The sequence below is a fragment of the Calypte anna genome, chromosome 1, assembly GCF_003957555.1.
Source record: "Calypte anna isolate BGI_N300 chromosome 1, bCalAnn1_v1.p, whole genome shotgun sequence".
Taxonomy (NCBI): Eukaryota; Metazoa; Chordata; class Aves; order Apodiformes; family Trochilidae; genus Calypte; species Calypte anna.
In genome coordinates, this window is record NC_044244.1 from 147,607,159 (window position 1) to 147,628,555 (window position 21,397).

A 21,397-nucleotide genomic window follows, 5' to 3' on the forward strand; every position below is an offset into this window, starting at 1 on the left:
ATCTATGATTTAAGATTCTGACCTTTTCAGCTTTCTGTAATTTCACTGCTAGCTCACTCAATATGTCTTTGTTTATAGCCCTTCAGAAGAGAGACCAAGTGAACACGGAAGCTGCTTATGCACTGGAAAGCCAGCAATTTCTGTTTCCCCAAATTTGCATGTGAAAGAGGGAGACAGCTATCTAACTTCAAAAGTTTTTAAAGAATCTGAAAACACAGATGAGAAAGGGGATTAAACACCCTTTCAGTATGACTTTCTGCTAAAAGAACGAAGCAGAAAGCAATACCTTTCTGTTTATGGCAACCGGTGTGAAAAGCAATTTCAACACTAATAAAAACGGATTTTTCAGCTCCGTGGTGAGAGCAGCAGAATGGCAGCATACATCTCAACACTTTCATCAAAATGGCTGGGAAGGCAAATGAAGCCTTTATATCTGCTACTGGGATAATATGTTGGCTTGCCTCGAGTTCTGCTCCCCTGCTGCCTAGGCAGGTTGGAGAATTAGCTCTGGGGACACTAATCTGTGCTGAAGAATAGCTGCTAAAAGATTCAAGGGGTATCAGACAAGGGTTGAGTATGAATCTCAGAAGACTTGGATGACATGGAGTGTGGCAATAAAATGACAGATGAAATTTGGCTTAGATAAATTTAAAGGGAGGCATTGTGGGGGGAAATACCCAATCTTAACTTTTCATACACTGTGCTGAGTTCTGAGTTGACTATTGCTACTTGGAAATGAGATCGTGCTGTTATAATAGGTAATTTTATGGAAATGTCAAATTTGTGCTTGGAGCCAGTCAGAAAAAGCCAAAAGCAAATTCTAAGAAATATTTTGAAAGAAGCAGTAAACAATGCTGAAAACATCACTTGTATTCATCACACAAATCCCTGGTGTGCTGGTGTATTGAGTACTATGGGAAGCCCTTGTCCTCCCATCTCCAAGAAAGATGTAGCAGAATGAGAAATACTGCAGACGAGCTCAACCAGAATAAATCAGACACGGATGCTTACTGAACAGCCTTGCAGTCTTTCACCTCCTGGAGACACAAAGGAGAGGGGTTATGATAGAGGAAGATGAAATCAGGAGTTGCTTAAAGATGAGCAGGGACTTGTTCAGCATCTCTTCCAGTGTAAGAACTAGACATGCTTACAAGAAAGCATTATGTGTCAGATTTGAAACAATTGAAAGGGGTAGTTCCCTTGTTGTGGTCAGGAATTTTTCACCACAGTTATATATGTTCCTTTTCTGTGTCAAGTAAAGGTGGCCCATCCACCTAGGCAAAGACAGGATTTAGCAGGATCAATGATGTGTCATAATGCTGAGCCATTTATTTGTCCCTACTTATTATCCATACACTGTCATGTCTAGCTAGAAGAGTCTTTGTTAAAGGTACCAGAAATTCACTTAAATTTAAGAAGCGAGTGGGTAGCTTCAATGAAAAAAAGCTCATGAAAGGCCTTGTTGAATTCAGAGATGCTAAATTTTCTCAAGTCCTTGACCTGAAAATCATTGGCAGCTAGGAGACAATTGATCGTATATATATATGTGTGTGTGTGTGTGTTTGTGTGTATACATACATATATTGGAGCTATTTAAAAAGAGACTGGATGTGGCACTCAGTACCATAGTCTAGCAACCGCAATGGTGGTTCAAGGGTTGGACTCGATGATCTCTGAGGTCCCCTCCAACCCAGCCAATTCTATGATTCTATGATATACATACATATATATATATATATATATTTATGTAGCTTCCTTGTTTCTCAAGAAGCTACTTGAGCCACTACCAGAGAGAGGATGCAAATCTAGTTGACCCTAATTTTCCAAAATCTGTTTTTAAGATAAATCTTTACAGTTTTGTTCACAGGATGTCATAGACCCAGGGGGATGGGCAAACCTTGAGGTTTTTTTTACAGTAAAGTGGTCACTGTGAGCTTGAAATGTACAGGGTTCATCCATTAGGCATGGTGTCAAAGCAGATAAATTAGAGTCTACCACTTAGATTTCTTCAGTTTACATCCCTTCATAGTACACAGAAAGAAAAAGGCAGATTAATATGTCCTCATTTAGGTAGGTGTTCCAGGAGATGAATCACCCTCCACTGATGCCTACATTTCTCAAGCCTGGGAACATTAAGAGGCAATGAGATTGCATATTTTGCCCAGCAGTACCAGAAATACTTATTTCCTACATATTTATTCCTTCAGATGCTTATTCTATTTTGTGATTTCTTTAAATAGGATTAAATGTGGCATATTTTGGCAATGTTGACAGATAAATTCTGCTAGGAGTTTATAAATAGTGATGCTTCTTTAAAACAAAATCTGGCAAAGGCAAGCCTGGCTCAGACCCAAGAGAAGTTTAAATTTAGCCCATGATCTGCTGAGCTAGCTGCCCAGTTGATCCAAATAGAAGATGAAACATCCCATGATTGTTTATCTAAACCTTTCATAAACTGCAACTCATTTATTTGCCATTTAATTCTCACAAACATACAGCTGAGTAATTTAGATGGTGCAATTTAGATGGTCAATAACAAGGCCACAACCTGAAGTCTTGGTCACATCACTCACTATCATTAGGGTGGCCTTAGATTTCATTTAACCCATCTGTTTTTGCTTTCTTTGAGTGGAGAGCTGGATGCTTGGAGAAGGCAAGGGTATCCTCAGGCCTCCCCAGTATTGAGCTGGGACTAAGGAGCTGAGGAGAGCTCCCAGTTTATGGATAGCCACAGGAACTAAGAGCTTGTGAGAGCTTATCAGAAGTCAAAGGGATTCAGAAAGTGAGGGAGATAAATGGAGGAAAGCTGTGAGACCAGCTAGGGTCCAGAGAAGCTAGCTTGAGATAGGGACTTGCTCTGTGGTTCATAAAAGCAGCTTGACACAGAGGAAGGGATTTGCTATAAGAAGCACTAGTCACTGTGATTGACACATACCCCACAGTGTGCCCAAGAATGGTGTGGGGGGGCTGCTTTACTATTTTTTATTCTACCTTCATCTCTGAGATGAGTATTGTCTTATAGATGTTCTGCTGCATACCCATTTGCTACCACCAGCAATCATTTAAAAAGTGCAGAGACAGAAAAGGAAGATCACGAGACCACATCTCACAGATGGACTCTCTCAAGCTAGCAAGATAGTGCTGAGCTTTTGGCAATACTGCAGGTGAGGAAAAGCTCCTGCTCTCAGCAGTTTGTGCTGGATGGAGATCCATTTCTCTGTGTCTGGTCCTTACATAAAAACATCCTCCAAAACAAAGGCAGACTCATAGCTGGACTCTGACAAGGAATCCAGAGCACATGGTCCTAGCCTGTATTAATCAATCCAAACTGTAAGCTAGCTGCCAGCAGCAGCATTTTGAAAGATCAGATATGTGTGCATATGTGGCCATGCAGATACAAGCATATACACACACACATCTTATCCCCATATACTACCCCTAGACACATATATTACCCCCAGACCAGACCTGAACCTGTGCAGCATTAAAGTCTTCAAAAACGTTGATTTTTTTTTTTTTTTTTTTTTTTTTTTTTTTTTTTTTGGCACTGTTTGTTTTCACACAATTCCTCTGCTGAAACCCTGTCCTGACTGGACCATCATTCATATTCAGGTCAGTCAGACCACAATATTTCTTACAGTAATGATAAAATTTTATTTTGGTCTGTTGTTGATGGATTTCACCAGGGGTTATTCTGATTTTCCTACTTAACATCCAGCCATTTATTAGCAAGCCTGTTCCTGCACCCTGTTAGTCAGAAACACTTCCACTTCTGTAGCAGGGACACTGCCACCACCACTTATCATGAATATCACCAGTTCAGATTTCCAGTCTCACCTGAAGCTAAACTTGCTCTAGACAGAGGGAGAAATTGCTTGAGCCCTGTGTGGCAACAGAGGGCTGCTTGTCTGGCTTTTGGAAAACATGCCATGGAAATGCCATCTATGAGGGACTGCTGGGTGACCGTGCCTGCTTTTGGCAGAGCATTGACAGTTTCAGATGACCCTGCAGACCCTGCCTCAGGATGCTGGGCCTGAGGAGACATTAAATAACCAGTATAAAGATTTCTATGTAAGGCAGAAATCCCCCCAAATTGACTGTAATTTTTTTCCTTGAAATATGAGTAGCTAAGCAGATTTTTCAGGGGATTTCCACACCCACACTTGCCTTTTGCAGTGGGTGTCTCTTTGGCTTTCTGATGCTTGCACACCTCCCCATTTCTCTTCTATTTCTTTGCTACCTCCCTCATCATAGTGGTTTGATCAGCCCAGATCAGCTCTCTCTGTCCTTAATCCTTCCCCTCTGGCCCTTGTCACATCTTCAAATGTTTCCAGTCCTATCCACTTGGAAACCTCACTTCCACTTCAAGTGCAGTCTTCCCAAAAGTGAAGTGCTGCCTCCTCATCCTCTGGCACAGCTGAGGCTCTACCATCTCTGAAGCACACTGAAGGATTATTTCCCCCTGTTTATGAAAAGCAAAGGGAAGGAGCTGTTTCTCGGATGATATCCTTCTTACCCCCATAAGGAGGACCCCAGGGGTTGCATGAATAGTTTGGCTGCCATATGATCTCTACTTATGTGAAAGAAGTCTCACTCAATGTTTCACAATGAAGTGGTGAGCTATTTAACCAGCAGACAAATTCCTGCATTAGCCCCCTTGTCTGAGCAGGGCAGAGCTTTTTTATTTTCACCATGTTTTCAGCACTCTGTGCTTTTACACAGGACAGATTTATAAGTCATTGTCTTACCTTCATACTGTTTAATCTCACCTGCTCATATTTGGAATTTTCGGGGCATACTCACAAATTTCTTAGCAAATGCTGAAAGATGTCACACCTTGTATAGCCTCTGTAGCTAAAATAGAAATAAGTGTGAAGTAAATCTTAAAAATCAAATCCTTTCTCCAGCTGCACGTTAACACAACCCAGAAACACTGAGTTTCGCTCTTGGTTTTAACTGTGCCATAAACTGCATATTACAGTGCAATTTTCTGATGTATTTGTTGAAATGCAACCATGTATGTGGAAAAAAATCATTTGTTTTCTAGTCACAAAATCCATTTCTTCTTTTGCAATGCAGTAACATGTATCAGCAATGCAGACATTTATTTCATTTACCATCTTCGGCCCCAGCTTGATAACTGCTTTCACCAGGATGCAGGACCTAGAAATGTAACAACATTCATTTTGCTCTTCCATCACTCACATTGTCCTGCAGTGCATTTAATTTTGTGCTCACAACTGGTGATGATGATGGATTCTCAGCTTGCAGATTGATTCAAGGGATGCCCCCAAATGGTTCAGGTACTGTGGGACCCATTTGAGTTCCTAACCAGTCTCGAGGAGAGAGACTGCTGTTCAATGATCTGAAGGTACTTCAGGCAGGGTTTACAGGGTTTACAGATATGAAAAAGCATCTATTCTGAGATTTGCAGCCTTCTTGGTGTGATACATGATATTAATGAATTTGTATTCCTAACCAGTAAATTCAGAATTAAACTAAGCAGAAAGTGAATATGGGGCTAGACAAAGCAATTGAGACCTATAATTTTCCACAAAAACAGAGTAAGTAACACAAGGCTGTAACGAGACTGACTTCTGTCTCGGTGATAATTGAAGCATGGGCCTTGTTCTTAAAACAAGGCACTGCCAAGGCTAACGAGGCACCAAAAGAACACAAACATCTGCACAGAGACAACATAAAAATGCCACAATCAGCAGATAAGGGAAAAATTATGGCTAGGGTCTAATTTTGCTCTGTAACAAGATAATGAAGTCGGCGAAAGCAAGAAAGGTAAATGGTTCAAGTTTGAGGAAGACTTCTTACTTCATCCAAAGACCCCCTAATGACCCCCCGATATCTCTCCAAGAGAGGACTCCACCCAGGCTTCGCCTATCATGAATATTGTAATAACATGATGTAATCCCTATGAATATATATGTAAACCCACCCCTTTTTAATATTCATAGAATTGTAATCAATATAAGGTAATTCTAGAGTTTTAGGAGTCTGAGTGTGAGTGGAGTGGAGACTCCCCATGCACCCAGCACTGCTTTGCTTCCTGCAATTTCAATTTATTAATTAAATTAAACCATTAACCGAATATTTAGTCTCAGTCATTTATAACATTGGCAAGCAGCTGCTGGTCAACTGGGCATCTTGAGTGCACTGTAAACACCATTAGATGACTCTGTTTAGCAACCAGAGTTGCTCCCCAGTAGTATGAACATCCTCATCTCGTCTGCCAGGACTGAGCTTCATGCTTACTCAGCCACCAGCTTCTGGATGTTTGGTTCTAACAATACCATGTGTTTCCAGAGGCTGACACCTCTCTCCCAAGAACTAAGCTTGGGAGAACTAAGAACTAAGAACTAAGCTCTCACAGCAACAACCAAGCAAGCAATATGACACTTCCACCACAATCTAGAAAAACCTGGAGACTACAATATCTGCCAGCCCTGCTAGGTCCTCAAAACATAGGTACTTGTGGCATGAAAACAGAAATTTCCAGTGGGAATTTCACTAATAGCACTCAAAGGGGCTACAAAAGGTTATCTAGCACAGTCCTCTTGGAAGGCATAAGTATACTTGTACCTTGTTATTAATTGCTATTAACCTGGTCCTGAGAACACAGACTCAAGGCTGACGGTGTGGCAGCAGATTGCAGCTTCTCATTCTTCCTCACAGTAGTTTACAAGATCATCCTCACAGTCCAGACTGGTCCTCAGTTCCACTGGAGCAAAAATGAAGTCTAATGAATTCATGACTACTAAGTGCATACTTAAGTCTTAATTAAATCCAAGTATGGACATTCTGCCACTGGGGTCACTTGAATTAGTGCTGGTTGAGTATTCAAGTCCAGAGTCTCCTGTCTTAATTCAATTTGTCTGAGATACAGCCCACTAACATAAATTTGAATCATAAGATTTGGTATTTGGCCCCAGTAGAATTGAATAATAAGTTATACCAACATGATTTTCCTCCGTACATGCATGTTTGCTAAAAAAACCCACATAATTATGGTCACAGTGGGTCTTTACTAATGCTTGAAACAAGCCCAACAGAAGCATTTTCAGTCATTTTTATGGCTTTGTAGATAAACCGAAACCTTTAGTGTTTCAAAAACGCATACAATGTTTATTTGTTGCTCATAAGTAATTCATGGACCCAACAATATTCAACAAAACTTCTTCATTTTTAACAGATTTCCTAATGAGTATCGTTTTACAGAAAACCACCCAACAAATAAATATATGAAAACAATTGCTTTTGACATCACAATGGTTAAACACATTAAATAATTAATTTGTGCTTTACATCAATGAAGTCTACAAACTATCTTTTAAATAGGAATAAAAGTAGATATGGTTACTCACAATACAAGCTCTTAGTAGCAGAGTTCACACACATTATTGCACATAAACAGAAGGAAAATTCCTAAAGTAATTTACAGCCTGTTATTTTACCCTTTCACCTTGGAAAGTGATGGGAAATCTTGAAATTCTTCTTTTTTCACTTCCAACATTTATTTGAAATCAGTAAGCTACTGGGCCAAGTAGAAAGCCAAGGACATTGTAGGCTACAGAATCCACTTCCCTCCACAAAAAAATCAACAAATAAATTATTGCAAGAACAAAGCTGAAAAAAGAGTTTCAGGGCATATTGGGTACCTTTTCTGAGTATGTTTTTGTCACATGTAAGTAGGAACAGCAACCTGCTCCAGCAGAATGATTTTATTGTGATTGTTCATCTCATACAGGACAGTCTCTGCCAGCCTGTAAATAAGATATTCTTTAGCCCAGACCAAAAAAGAGTAATTGCATACATGTCAGGGGAACAGCAATGGAGAGGAAAAAAAGCATCAGTGAACTAAGTTTTCTAACATCACAACTGATACAAGGCTGCAGGTGGGAAACAAGAACCCACTAGTGCAAAAGGATGGGTGTGTTAATGAGAAGCCCTACTTGAGAAACCTCCTGGTTTCTCAAAGGGACACCAGCTCAGAAGCATCTCCAGGTAATGATGTGACTTGCCATTTGGTTTGGTTGAATGGATATAATGCAGTGAGAAAGTTTGGCTATGGATCTGACTTTCATAGCTTTTTTTGCTCTATACTTCTGTTTTTAGTGAACTGCAAATAACTACCAAATATTAGATAGAAGCCCTAGCAAGGCCTCATCATTAACACAACTGCAGAGAAGAATATCCAGCATCAGAAAAGGTGGTTTTTTAACTTTCCTCACAGTGAAAAAGCTTTTTATTGTTAGCTCTGAGATGTGGGGAAGAGAGAACAAATTTTCACACTTTAATAAAGTATGGCCCAAAGGCAATAGGCTAAGTTCTTGGACTAGACATCGAATTACCAGGAACAAGTTTTAACAACACTGCATGTTTCTATTCCTGCTCCAAGCCTAGAGTGAATCATAACTGGAAAAGACAGCCAGTGCTAAGGATGTGATGGGAGAGATTAGCAAAGTACATCTCCATTACAAAAGAATGAGATTTGTTTCATCTCCACAGTAGCAGAAGCCAAATTGCCTTGTTTAAGCAACAAAATAATGCCAGGAAGATGGACAGAAATCCTGTAGTGCTGTTGCTCATGGAGGTTTCAAGAGAAACAGACTGAGCTCCAATCTTACATGAGCCAGTGTAATTACAGTGAAGTCTCTGCTGTCAGAGCAATGAAAACCTGGTATAACAGAGATATGAACCAGGGCCTTTATTTTGCTTTTGCGTTACATTATTTCAGGCACAGCGCCCAAGAGGAAAAAAAAGCTGCAGGCCTGTGTCTTAGAACTCAGCCTTGAAATTATTTACAAACTGCTTTCTTTTCCACATGCCAGGAAATGCTGTTAAGAAAATAAGTATTGTTGGTGGAGTGAATTTGCTGGATCTACCACTGCAGCTGGAGAAAGAGGTGCTAAATCCCCAGTCCCAGAGGCTCTGGATGAGACCTCAGCTGCTGGCTGATCCCCTCCTCAACTCCTCCTGCACAACCAGGATGATCTGTGCACAGGCTCCAGGGGGGAAAAAAACCCCAAACCAACAAACCCAGCTTCAGTGTTAACTAAATCTCAAGTGTTAAGGCAAATCCCATTAACACAGATGATACAGCACATTAGCAGCTCTTTCAGGACTCTAGTCTTGGCTCCTGGGAGACAGCTGAGGAAAAGGTTAGGCATCACAATAAGGTACTGCCAGAAGCTAATGTAAACCACCCAAAGACTGCTTCGATTTTCCTCATTAGGCTTTGTTTTGTGTCAGGCAGAAGGAACAGTCTGGAGGGTGGTTGGTGTGCGTAGACAGCTGAAACCGATACTTACAGTCACTGGCAAGGCTGCAGGGAACAATCTCTGAGCTCTCTCACATCTCTCCCCTGAAATGGTAACACTGCATTTTCTAAATGAAGAACGAGGCCTCCATTGCCGTGAGCAGCGAGGAGAGGTGGCCTCCTGGGGAAAGAGGCAGGTACTCCAGAGAAGGGACCCAGTTTTGTTTGCTCAGGAGGATAAAGAAGGGATGACTTACAACAGAGAAAGGGCTGGGACTGACTACTTCCTTGCTAACCTTCCTCCTTAATGTGGCTTTTCATCTTTCTTCCCAGGTGCCAGGCTTCTCCAAGGCCTGCCCCACACCACTATCCACACTGCCTCTGCCTCTGCTGGGGGCCCTTTCGGTCTCACTCAGCATCTCCTGTGCTCATGAAAACATGGGATGCACCTACAAATCCTGGACATAGCATTTCAGGTGCCAAAGGTATCCTCCCCCCCTCCTGCTGTGGGGCCTGTTGCACGGGAGGAGATGAATTGGGAATGGGGAGATGCAACAGCTCCCCATTGTCCCTGTGTCACCAGCTCCTTCCCTCCACTGGGTCAGAGCCAGCCCATCCTGCAGCCCTGGTGCCAGAGGGTAAGATGGCAGCTAGATGAAGATTACCTGCAGTGTGCTAAAGGTGCAGTGACACCAGTCAGGCTTAGCTCTTCATGGCCTTGTCATCCTGCACCCACGCAGAGCGAGCTGCAGTCCTAGACTATAAACACCTCCATTTAACTCTCTGAAGGTAGATCCACGTGGGAGAGAGGTGTCCAAGTGCCTCTTCCAGGCAACGGGGAATCCAAGTGGTACCACCCACCACAAGAGTTTAGAGAGCTCTTCACTCTTCTCTACAACAGACATACTATACCCAGACAGAAGAATAATGATCTGCAGTCCCACTTTCTCCCTTCCAAAGGCAAAATTAGGAGGAAGATACACATGATCCACCAGTAGAATGGGTATTAGGGATGAAAAAACACCACTACTCACCCTAAAAGTAGCACACTGACAATCAGGTGTCGAGCAGCATAATGCTAATAAGCTACATAGCATAATGCTAATAAACCACATTGATAATGAGGCATCATACTGGCAGCTCTCTTCACTTTGTGATAGCTCTTATGATATTCCATGTTTAATATATTATTGTATGCATTAACTCTCAACAGGACTGCTAGATCAGATTTTTGATACTGTGCATAGATAAGTAGCAATAGCATTGTCAGAAGAAAAAAAAGATACAGCGAGCAGTAAAAAAAAAAACAAAAAACTTGGAAATGAAGCGACAAATTTTCAAATTCAGCCTCTTTTTTTTTTTCTGTAACACATTATTTTTATCAACTGGATAAAACCCTTAGATTTTGAAAATAAATGAGAAATGTGCATCCACTTCAGGTACTCTGGTATCTCTAATGAGGAAATCTGTAGGGTAAAAGCCATTCATACATGCAATAATATACTTTCAGCATCTTGCTTTAGCAGCCACATTGAGGCACTTAGAGAAATTTCCTCCTAATGCTCTACATTTATGCTAGAAGAAGGAAAAAACCTCTCAAAAGATCTACGGTTCACAGGACCCTCTATTTAAAATTTCACTATTCTGAATGGAACAACATAAAATCTTGGAATAAATAGATGCAGTTTAGCCACAAGAAAGTAACACATGGAGGAAGAACCCATTGAATCTTTTTCTAGACAAGGAAGAAAAACAGATACAGATTTCCCATCATGAAAACAATAAATTTACAAAGAATCTTTAAACAGAGTAATAAATATCAAGACCCTCCACATACCCATTATGTATCCTATTAAAAAAAAAAAGCCAATTTTTTTTCTTAGCCACTACTGTAGTTAGAGAGAAAACCAATTAAAATTGCATTCACTTGGCATCAATGTATTTTAACAGACAATACCATAAACCTGCCTTCATTTGTAGACAATATATCTGCAGGCTTTTACAGCAAATCTGGAAAATGTCACACTAATATTTAAGATTTTCCTGCTCTCTCTTTCCTCTTCCCTGTAGTTTGTTTGGCCCCTCTTCACCTCCTGTGAATGTGAAGGCTGATTTCATTGCCTCCAGCCAGATAATCTCAGCGACGTGTGCCCATCTGCCACATGAACCTCATTTCTCAAGGCTTTCCCTTTGTCACACACACTCAGAAAGATGGTTGCTAGCTGGCTGGGTTCAGTACTCTCAACATCTGTGGAGAAATAAACTATCCCCTCCATCACTTTACTTATAAATCATCTCTGATTGATTGTTGGCTAACAGAGCAGAACATGCGATGCCCCAGTCCCACATTTCCTAGGTCTTTTCTAATCACCTCAGCAAATTTGTTCCTTAATCAAAACACAGCATGTAGAAGGTTGAAGGGCAATGGTTCTTCCTCAATTTCATTCACGAGAAAGCTATGCACTAGAGCTGCAAAGGACAGCATGAAATAAAACAGCTCTCATATCACTGAGGAACCAAACCAGGTATTTTTTTCTCAATTTTTCAATAATGTCAGCTCAAGTTTTGCTCAAGTAGCTCAGATTGTATAAGGTACATCTGTTAATGCAAACAATATAGCTCTCTCTTCAACCCATCCTCATAGCTTAGGGATTTGAAGGAAGTCTTTATGGCCAGGAATCTATTCTACTGCCATTTAATGACACTAGTCAATGCCTATGGAGAGAAAAAAAATACATTCTCCACACTGGCAGAAACCAAGAGAAACTGAGACAAGGAGGGGTACTTTTCAGACATGGTCTCATTTACCAAAGCAGTAGGCCTTCCTTGGCTCTGTCCCAAGTAGCCAAGTTGCACAGGCTCTCTGATCCTCTCTCATCTGTTAGTCAAGACGGAGGAACATCACCACCTTGCAACCTGACTGTTATAATCTTCAGTAACAGCTACGTCTGCTGCCTCTTCCCTTGGCCACTGGTGAGCTCTCTGCTCCCTCAGCAGCCGTCGCTCCTCTCGCCTCTTGAGCCGGTTCTGCTGATGCTCCTCTTGCTTGGAGTACTGGAAGCGCTGCAGGAACAGGTCCTTGGCGTACTCGTAGAGCTGCACATCCAAGAAATTCAGCTCCTCTATCCGCTGCCGCACGTCCTCGCCAATGTCCACGTTGGAGGCCCGCGTCACGTTGAACTGGGTGAAGGGGGAGATGAATTTCAGGTTGAATGTCCTCTCGAAGAGATACTGCGTTTTCCTCTGAAATTCTGTGAGCCCGAAGAAGGCCATGTTTTTCAGATTGTTCTTGGCGCTTTGGAGAAGAATCGTGTTTCTTTCACTCTCGTTCATAAAAGTCAAGTTGTAGCACCCCACCAGGCTGAGGTCTGCCAGCATGCGTACCTGGCGGTTGTTGGCCAAGTTGTAGCTACAATCCATGAATTCCTGTAAGCTGACTCCCGACCAGTCGTCTCCTTCGTAACAGGTAGGCAGCTCGTCTGGTGTCGGGCTTCTTCCATCACACATATGAAGGGAAGTTTTCCATGTTGCACCCCTCTGGACATGCTTCCATTCGCTCAAATAGCGTGACACGGGATCCCTCAGCATCGTGATGTAGTAGAAGTTCCTGAAATATAGCATCAAACACAGTTTTAAGATTCAGGGGATTTCACTTCTTTATTCTGAAATAAAACAACTGCCAGCCACTGCCACCACCCTCTTCACTTTTTCTGGTGTAACGTAGGCACTTCTGAGTGACTACTTCTGAGACAGTAAAAAGCTTAAGGACTTGTGAATACTGTGAATAAAATAGGTAAATTGGGAGAAGAAGAGAGAGATGAAAATAAATAAGCAGCTGTCAAAGAAAGGGAATGACTTTGACCTGTCAAAGTTCAACGGTAGTTACTTTATGTAGAAATCAATTAACCGGATTGTACTCCCCTCTGCTTTGAAAAACTAAGCCCCAGTAATAGCAAAATGAGTGGGAAAAGAGATTTCTATAATATTGCCTCTTCTCTTCTAGACAGATGTGTGCCGCACAAGATAATAATCCATAAAGCACTTGGTCAGAACATAAGCAAAGCATGAGCAACTCATGTTGATGCTGCAAGTGCTAAAAATACCATGTGGAAGATTGGCATGAACCACCTCCTTAAAAAGAACCCTCTTATTAAATGGGTTGGAGTGAAGATAATGAGACACCCAAACTCCATTCACATGACTTAATTTTGGACAAGTGCTTGATTGAAATTAGTTGTAATCACGTAGTATAGAAGCATTTGTTGATATAAAGATTATCATTATTCAGCCACAACTGTCAAGAGTACAAAAGAGACACCAAGAAATATTGATCTGAACTACAGCAAATAACTGCAGAACTCACACTGTCAGTTCAACTTTTAGCTATTGAATTCAGTTTGTACATTTATTTATGGCAATCTCAAATGGACTGCAATTGAGTATGCTTCAACCAGGCTTTCACAGATCGAGGTTTTTTACTGAGAAATGTTTTATTCAGTAACAACTCACCTGAATTACAGGAAGATATCTTAAAGACAAAGCAAAACCAAAATACTTAAAATTTCTGTCAGCTAGAATTACCAGCAGAAGATTCATGACTAAAATTAACACATGGTCTGGTATAAAAATAGGCTTGTGAGTTTGCATGACTCATCTGACTGCAACCAATGCATTAATAAATCATGAGCCTGAAGATTTCTCAAGAAAAGTCTGATCTCAGTACTCTTTCTTGAGCCTGGAGAATGATGAAGCAAATAAGCAGGAGCCAAGCTTGCTGCAGACATCTTAACCTTTTAACAACCAACGCTTCGTGAGGGCTATCTCATACAAGAGCTAACTCCAGCTAAATGAAAAAATCTCAAAATTGCTCACAATCTCCAAGCCAGCTACCTTTGTTTTTCAGATACTACCCATTTTCTGTCACTAAAGATTCCCCGTAGCTTCTCCATAAGCTTCCAGTTTGTGATTAAAAAGAGATTTCCCCACATATTCCTAAAAATGCAGATGCTTTCCTCAGTGCAAAAAAGAAAAAAAAAAAAATCAAGCAGGGCCAAATGCTTTGTTCTTACTCATCCTGAGTTCTCCACCTAGAGGATCTAAACTATATTTTCTGGAATAGGGTTATGAGGCCAAACTATAGACTATGTTCTGTCATAGGGCCACTTCTTGAACTACTATCTAATGGAAAACAGCTGTTTTGTGGATTATTTTACAGCAGAAGGGTTACAGGTGGAAGGATAGAAACCAGGAAGTGCAGAACCAGTGTATATATTTTCATTATCACTTCTGTTGGGAGCCATGATTTGTGTTAGCATGAGATGATACTCTGAAGGATATTTTTAAAATTATTTGGGTCTTGGGTTTTCTGACTGATGCTCACATATGATCAAACTGCACAGCAGGTGTTTTGATCCACTTAATTTACTCAATCAACACCAATAGTGGACTCAAGGATCACACAACCATCCCCAAACAGATATTTCCAAAATCCCTCTTCACTACTCCTGCATAGCACGAATGACCAGAAATCCTCCTGTGTGCTCTACAGTAAAAATCCACTATGAAAAACAGTCTTTAAGCACCTCAAGCACAACTTTCCCACCTCAAATTGGATGCTTACCTCAACTTAGTTCTACCTTGTTCCAACTAACAGGACAAAAGGTGGACACATTTCACTAGTGCTGTGAAATAAAAAGCAGCCCAAGTCTCAAACACTCATCAGCTCTAAGCTAGGACTGCTGTTGCAATATCCAGCAGTCACAAACAGGGTTGGACAGAAAATGATTGAAGCTCCAAGGGAATAGAAATGGAAAAAAAAAAAAAAAAAGGACAAAGATCTATCTAGAGGTAGTCACCAGCATCTATTTTGACAGAGACTTGGCATTGGCTTAGTCCTTGTGTTACTGCCCCTTCCCTCTCTGGATAATTTTAGATGTTGATATGTGGTAACAGATGGATTTAAAAGTTGCCCTTGACAAATATTTATACCTCTAATAATAGTTCTGTCTTTCCTCACCCATCTCCAGCAGTTCCAGTCAGGCGTGACTCAGAGCAACAACAATTAACAAAAATACCTCCTTTGCATCAATCATTTCCATTTCATCCCTGGATATGTAAATGCGTTTGGTATGCAATAAACTGAAGTAGGAAGCAAACACAGGGAAATGAGAACAGTGCTTTTTTGTATAACATCCACAGCTTCCCTTGTGCAGGCTGGGCAAGAAATTTTCTCCAGTTTATTGCTTCTCCTCCTTGTGACTACTTGAATCCTGCATTTGTTTTTGCTATATTGATTAATTTGCTTCTGTTTTGTGCATCTTTCAGAGTATTGTCTTCTTGTGTTATCAACTGAATGGCTTCTTCACCTGGTAGATAAGCTTGAACAGAACCCTGATACTCATTTAGTTTCCAAGGTAGGAGGTGCAACCTCCCCACCACGCTCATAGTTTACAACCTTCTGCTCCTGGCTCTCTATCACTCTTCTAACCAATCTGAGGTTGAAAGACCTTAAGATTTTTTCCACCTGACAGTGGGCACTGTCCAGATGACATTGTTACAATGCTACACAGAGGACTGGGGGATGCTGTACAGAAGTCCTGGCACTGATTTTTCTATTGGGGAAGAGGATGTCATATCTCATGACATGACTTCAAAAATACATAGGTCCTTCATGTTTGTTTCAATTGGAAAATTATAAAAATTATCTTGGCAAACTGTTTTCAAATGTTGACATTTATGGATTAAATATAGCAGCATTTCACAGCTCTCAGTGGCTAATACATAGTATTCAGTCACAGCAGGAATGGATGATGAGCCACCTCATAATATAAACAAGAAGCAGTTGAAAAAGACATGAAACTGGGGATGGTCTTCAGTCTCCCCTTTCTTCACTGCTCAGTAATGCATCAAGTCTGCTGCATTCTGAACATGCCTGAGCAATTCTGAATAAGGAGGTGCACTTGTTCTCCTTGGTGTCAATGACCCCCTTGCATCTGCCATGCCTGCACTTACATCTCTGTTAAGTTCCACAGATACCCACTGAGGGAACTTCTCAGCAAAGAATTAAGTAATAGCTTCTTTTACCCTGTTTGACAAAGCAAACTCATCACAGACTTACTGGCTTCATTTCAGTGGACTCCCATCATCAATTACTCAAACTGCCGTCAAAGACAGCATCAGTGTTTAAAGGCTAGCCAAGCAGAATATGCTAGTACATCAGTGAGAAGATGTTTCACACAAAACATTCCAAATTAATTAAGACCCCCATAGATTACATCTATATATTTATATCTCTTGTGCATGTGCAAATGTATGCCTAAAAATTTCCATGGGAACGTGGCCCTAAGCTGCAGTTGTCAATGCAGCAAAAATCACAGTAAGTGTACAGTGTGCATTTGCCAACATATCTTGTGACTGCCCATATAAACACACAGACGTGTACAAACACTTCAGATGATGCTTCAGACAGCAGCCCACTAGACACAGTGTTAGCTCCTCCTGAAAGGAAACTTGTCTTGTTTTGGTGCAGTGGTGTTCCTGTGAGAAGCTGCTGGAAGCTCCCTCAGTTCAAGTGCTGGCCCAAACTTTGCCCAAGGCTGAGCAGATATGGGAAGTTGGATGCACATCTGTAAAATAGTCAAGATAGGGGAAACAAAACTGAAAAAAATTAAAAAAAAAAAGACCTGCAGAGCAGAGGAGAACAGGAGGTAAAAGAGCAATGCCAGAGTTAGTGAAGAGGAAAGGGGAGAAGGTGCCTGAGCAGAGATTTCCCCACAGCCCGTGGTGAGATGGCAGCTGTGCTCCTGCAACCCATGGGAGAGCACGGTGTAGCAGTCCCTGAAGGACCACGGTGGGGTAAATGTGGATTTGTAGCCCCCGAAGTGTCACAGGTGGGCAGAGGTGAAGCTGCAGCCTGTGCGGGATCACAGAGAGGGGCAGATGTGGATCTGCAGCCATGGAGGAGCCCGTGTCAGAGGAGGTGACTGCTCGCGCAGCAGCCGTGACTCTGTGTGCAGCCCGGACTGGAGCAGTTCCTGAGGGACTGCACCTGAGGGAGGGACTCATGTCGGAGGGGTTCCTGAAGGACTCTGTCCTGTAAGAGGGAGTCCACAGTAGAGTTGGGGAAGAATGTGAGGAGTCCTTCCCTGAGAAAGACAGAGTGGCAGAAACACCGTGTGGGGAACTGACTCTAAACCCCCGCCGCCCCTCCCCTGTGCCCTGAGGGGGAGGCGGCAGTGAAGGGATCCGGGATCGGGGAGAAGGAAGAGGGCGGGGGGATGGGAGAGGAAGGGGGGTGTATTAAGATCTGGTTATGTTTTCTCTTTCTCCTTGTAGATTAAATCAAGTTTGTTTCTTCCCAAGATGAATCCGTCTGGTTTTGCCTGTTACCATAACTGGGGAATGAAAACCTCTGTATCTTTGTCTCTATTTACGAGACTTTGGGTGGATTTTCTCCTCCCTGATCCACAGGGGGGGTGAGCAAGCAGAGGCTTGGTTGGTACCGGCTGCGCCTAAATGGTGACAAAACTTCATACAACTTCCTCAAATAAGACAATCTCCTTTTGAGCATAACGTACTGAAATGAATGGGTTCTATAAGTTATTGCTGTGGGATGGTTGATATTTTGGGGCAGATGCTAAGCACCATGATGATCTGGGCAAGGCTGCGATGACCCATGCAAGGGCCCAAAAAAAGCATGGGTGTGAAGCAGGAGCTGCATGGGAGTGAAAAAGCCCTTGGGAATTCACAAGGCTCCAGTCCCACCAACATGAAATGCAGTCTCTTTGTTGGCATTAGGCAAAGAAAACTTTTAATTAATAGGACAGCTAAACCAAGCTTCTAGTTATAACCTAAGAACATGTATTTCTTTCATATTAAATGGTATTTTAATATAAAGCCTGTAATCTTACATTAATCCTTCAATGGTGTTGCTCTGGCTTAGAAATTAATTTCAGAGAAGCAGACTCTGATGTTAGTGGAGGTGATACCAAACCAGGGCTTTTGCCTCTTCTATCACCATGGAACAGATGTCCTAGCTGAGGGAGATTTACTAAGTATGGGAAGGATCACTGCACACGGAGAACAAAAGCATCCTGTAGGACCTCCTGGAGAAGAAGGATGAATGGCATTTACTCTGTCACTCCTGCTGTCATGTGGACCAGCCAGCACAAGGAAAGCTCAAGCACCACTCTTGGAATCTCAGAGTGGAGGATAAAACCAAGCTATTCCCTCTTCCTTCAAAGTGTGAGGCAAGACCTTATGTGCAGGGAGTGATGAGCTTCATAAAGAAGAGAGCACTCATAGCAGTTTATGCAGAGACAGAGGGATATTTGAGCTGGAGAAAGAGAGTCACTGGAGAATATTTTGGAAGACACTATAAGACAGAAGGAAGAAGAACCAAAACAACTGAAAAGCCCAGGTGGATCATAAAGCCATCCACATTCTGGTCCTCCCTGGTATCAAAGAAAATAAAATCCCTGTCAAGTTTGGGTCAAGTTTAAGACCCAAGCTGAGATAAGAAGTGAGCAGCTTTAATCCTAGAAGTGAGAGTGCTCCTGAAGAAAGGTCTGAAATACACATCAAAAGCCTGCCTAGCAGCATGGCTATGCTAACCACAGAGGTCGTGGCAAGATGAAGCATTAAGAAGGATGTGGATTTTTTGAGCAAAAGCCTTAAGCTTCCCAGTTTTACCCATAAGCACACATTGACAGAGGCAATAGCAGGGCTAACCACTGATCAGCAGCTTCTCTTCAGGCAAAGCATCATCCGTATGGGTAACAGCGAAGAGGAGAGGGTAAACAAATGAAATAAAATTCCAGATAAAGCAATACATCAAGAGTTAGGGAATAAGAGCATGCAATAAGAACAGTGAGGGGTGGCAGACAGTGAAGAAACATTGCTGGGATGATCTGAAGTGATCAAATCATCCAAGCATAATGCGGATCTATCAGCTCATGGCTGGCAGTATTACAGTGCAGGGTGTCACTGCATCTATGCTCTGCTTAATTTACAGATAAACTGCCCAATGGAATATAAACTGATATGTATACATCTTATTCAGAAAAATGGTATTGTAAAGAAAAAGCTATGAAACACTGCCCAAACTATATGCATGCCCAGCAGGCTGCAGGAAGCATCAGACATATCCACCAAGCCAGATACATAAATCCTAGATAGCCCCCAAAGTTCTGCGAGGATGATGTAGCAATGACACATAGGTTTCTTCAGCTTAGGATCTGTCACAGGATGCTAGACCACTGGGATGGGAATGGTTTTCTAAGACATCCTTTAAAAAACTTGTGAGCTTAATACAATCATCTGGTTTTTTACAGGTTTTATGGGTTTCTTTACAAGTCTTTTAGTGAAAGATCAGCAGTCACCATTAAGAGACCATTAAGGTGATGTTTATCCAGTTGTACCACATACATCATCCACTCAGAATATAGGAAAACTTCATTGGCTGTTTTCTCAAAGGATCTGAGCGCTCACCACTTCTGTTTTTAACTGGCATGATGAGCACTGTGCTTATTTAAAATGGCTGTAATGTTCTATAGAGACTCCACACTGAAGAAGAACTTGTCGCTGACTTCATCCAAAGAAAAAGAAAAAGAAAACCAAACCATCAAAAGAAAAAACCACAAAAACCCAAAACCACCAAAACCCCTTGCATTTTGAATACAGCCAGAAAAAAAAATAAATGGCCACTGTTTCCTATTTCCAGATTGGCCACAAGCTGGAAACAAGCTGGTAACAAAATGGTGTGTGCTGCAGTTTACTACACCTTTTGCTATCCTAGTGGTGTATAATGTATCTAAACCTGTAGCACATGCCTGCTCAGACAAGGGACTGGGTACTGCTTCCTGGATAAGCCTTCTAAATGCAGTGGTCCACATATAAACTACATGTCTAAGCAACCTCTGAAGCCAGCAGGTAGCTGCTGGACCCAGGCAGTGGTGTCTGGAGAGGGATGCAGATGGCCAGCAGTGGGTGCCAGGTCTGGCATGAGCCCAGTCACTTCAGAGGCTCCCCATGACCTCACTGTGTCCAGTTCTGGGCCCCTCAGTTTAGGAAGGATATCGAGGTCCTGGAGCAGGTCCAAAGGAGGGCAAACAGGCTGGTGAAAGGACTTAAGCACATATCCTACGAAGAGAGGCTGAGGGAGCTGGGGCTGTTCAGCCTGGAGAAGAGGAGGCTCAGGGGAGACCTCATCACTCTCTACAACTCCCTGAAAGGAGGGGGTAGCCAGGTGGGGGTTGGTCTCTTTTCCCAGGCAACTCTCAGCAAGACAAGAGGGCATGAACTTAAGTTGTGCCGGGGGAGGTTTAGTTTGGATATTAGAAAGAATTTCTTTACGGAGAGGGTGATCAGGCATTGGAATGGGCTGCCCAGGGAAGTAGTGGATTCTCCGTCCCTGGAGATATTTAAAAAGAGACTGGATGTGGCACTCACTGCCATGGTCTGGTAACTGCAGCGGTAGTGGATCAAGGGTTGGACTTGATGATCTCTGAGGCCCCTTCCAACCCAGCCAATTCTATGATTCTATTCTATGATTCTATGATTCTATGCATTGCACTGTGTACCCTGACAACAGCAGAAGCTCAGATACCTGCTAACTTGGAGATGTCTACATTGTAGGCACTTATATACAGGTGTCTTCACCTGTACGGTGTACCCCGTGCCTGGAGTCAAGGGTTCCCTGCCTGCACAGAGTTACTGACAGTGTGCAAACTTCAGGCTGACCTCAAAAACTAAGCAGTAACATCACATTTTCTAACAAGTGAGAAGGAACAACAATGAACTGTTCTTTCCTGACTTTTTATACACTGGTACACACCTGCCCCTTTACACTGTAACTTTCTAAGAATGTTTCTAGAGATGAGGCATTCCTCAAATAAGCAGAAGTTTTAAGTAAGTTTGGTGTTATTTCACACAAATCTCCAGAGCAGCAGTTAGAAAACCAGACTACCATTTCTTTGTTGTTGTTGTTGATACACCAGTGAGATGGGGGAGGGCTTGGAGTCAGACAGCTGGGTTTATATTCTGGCTCTGGAAAGCAAAGGTGGTTGCTCCCGAAGTTACTTGTCTTGACATAGTCTGATACAGGCAAGACAGAAGTGGCCACTGGGA

General features: G+C 42.1%; 1 protein-coding gene across 1 annotated transcript in view; it reads right to left on the reverse strand.

Moving 5' to 3' along the window:
* Positions 1-12,078: 12,078 nt before the first annotated feature.
* The window catches only part of HS6ST3 (heparan sulfate 6-O-sulfotransferase 3), a 294,020-nt gene continuing 284,701 nt past the window's right edge, over positions 12,079-21,397 (reverse strand). Inside the window, exon 2 of the mRNA XM_030459831.1 lies at positions 12,079-12,878. Coding sequence (XP_030315691.1) covers positions 12,173-12,878 — 706 coding nt within the window. The 3' untranslated portion in view covers positions 12,079-12,172. The remainder of the gene's footprint in view (positions 12,879-21,397) is intronic.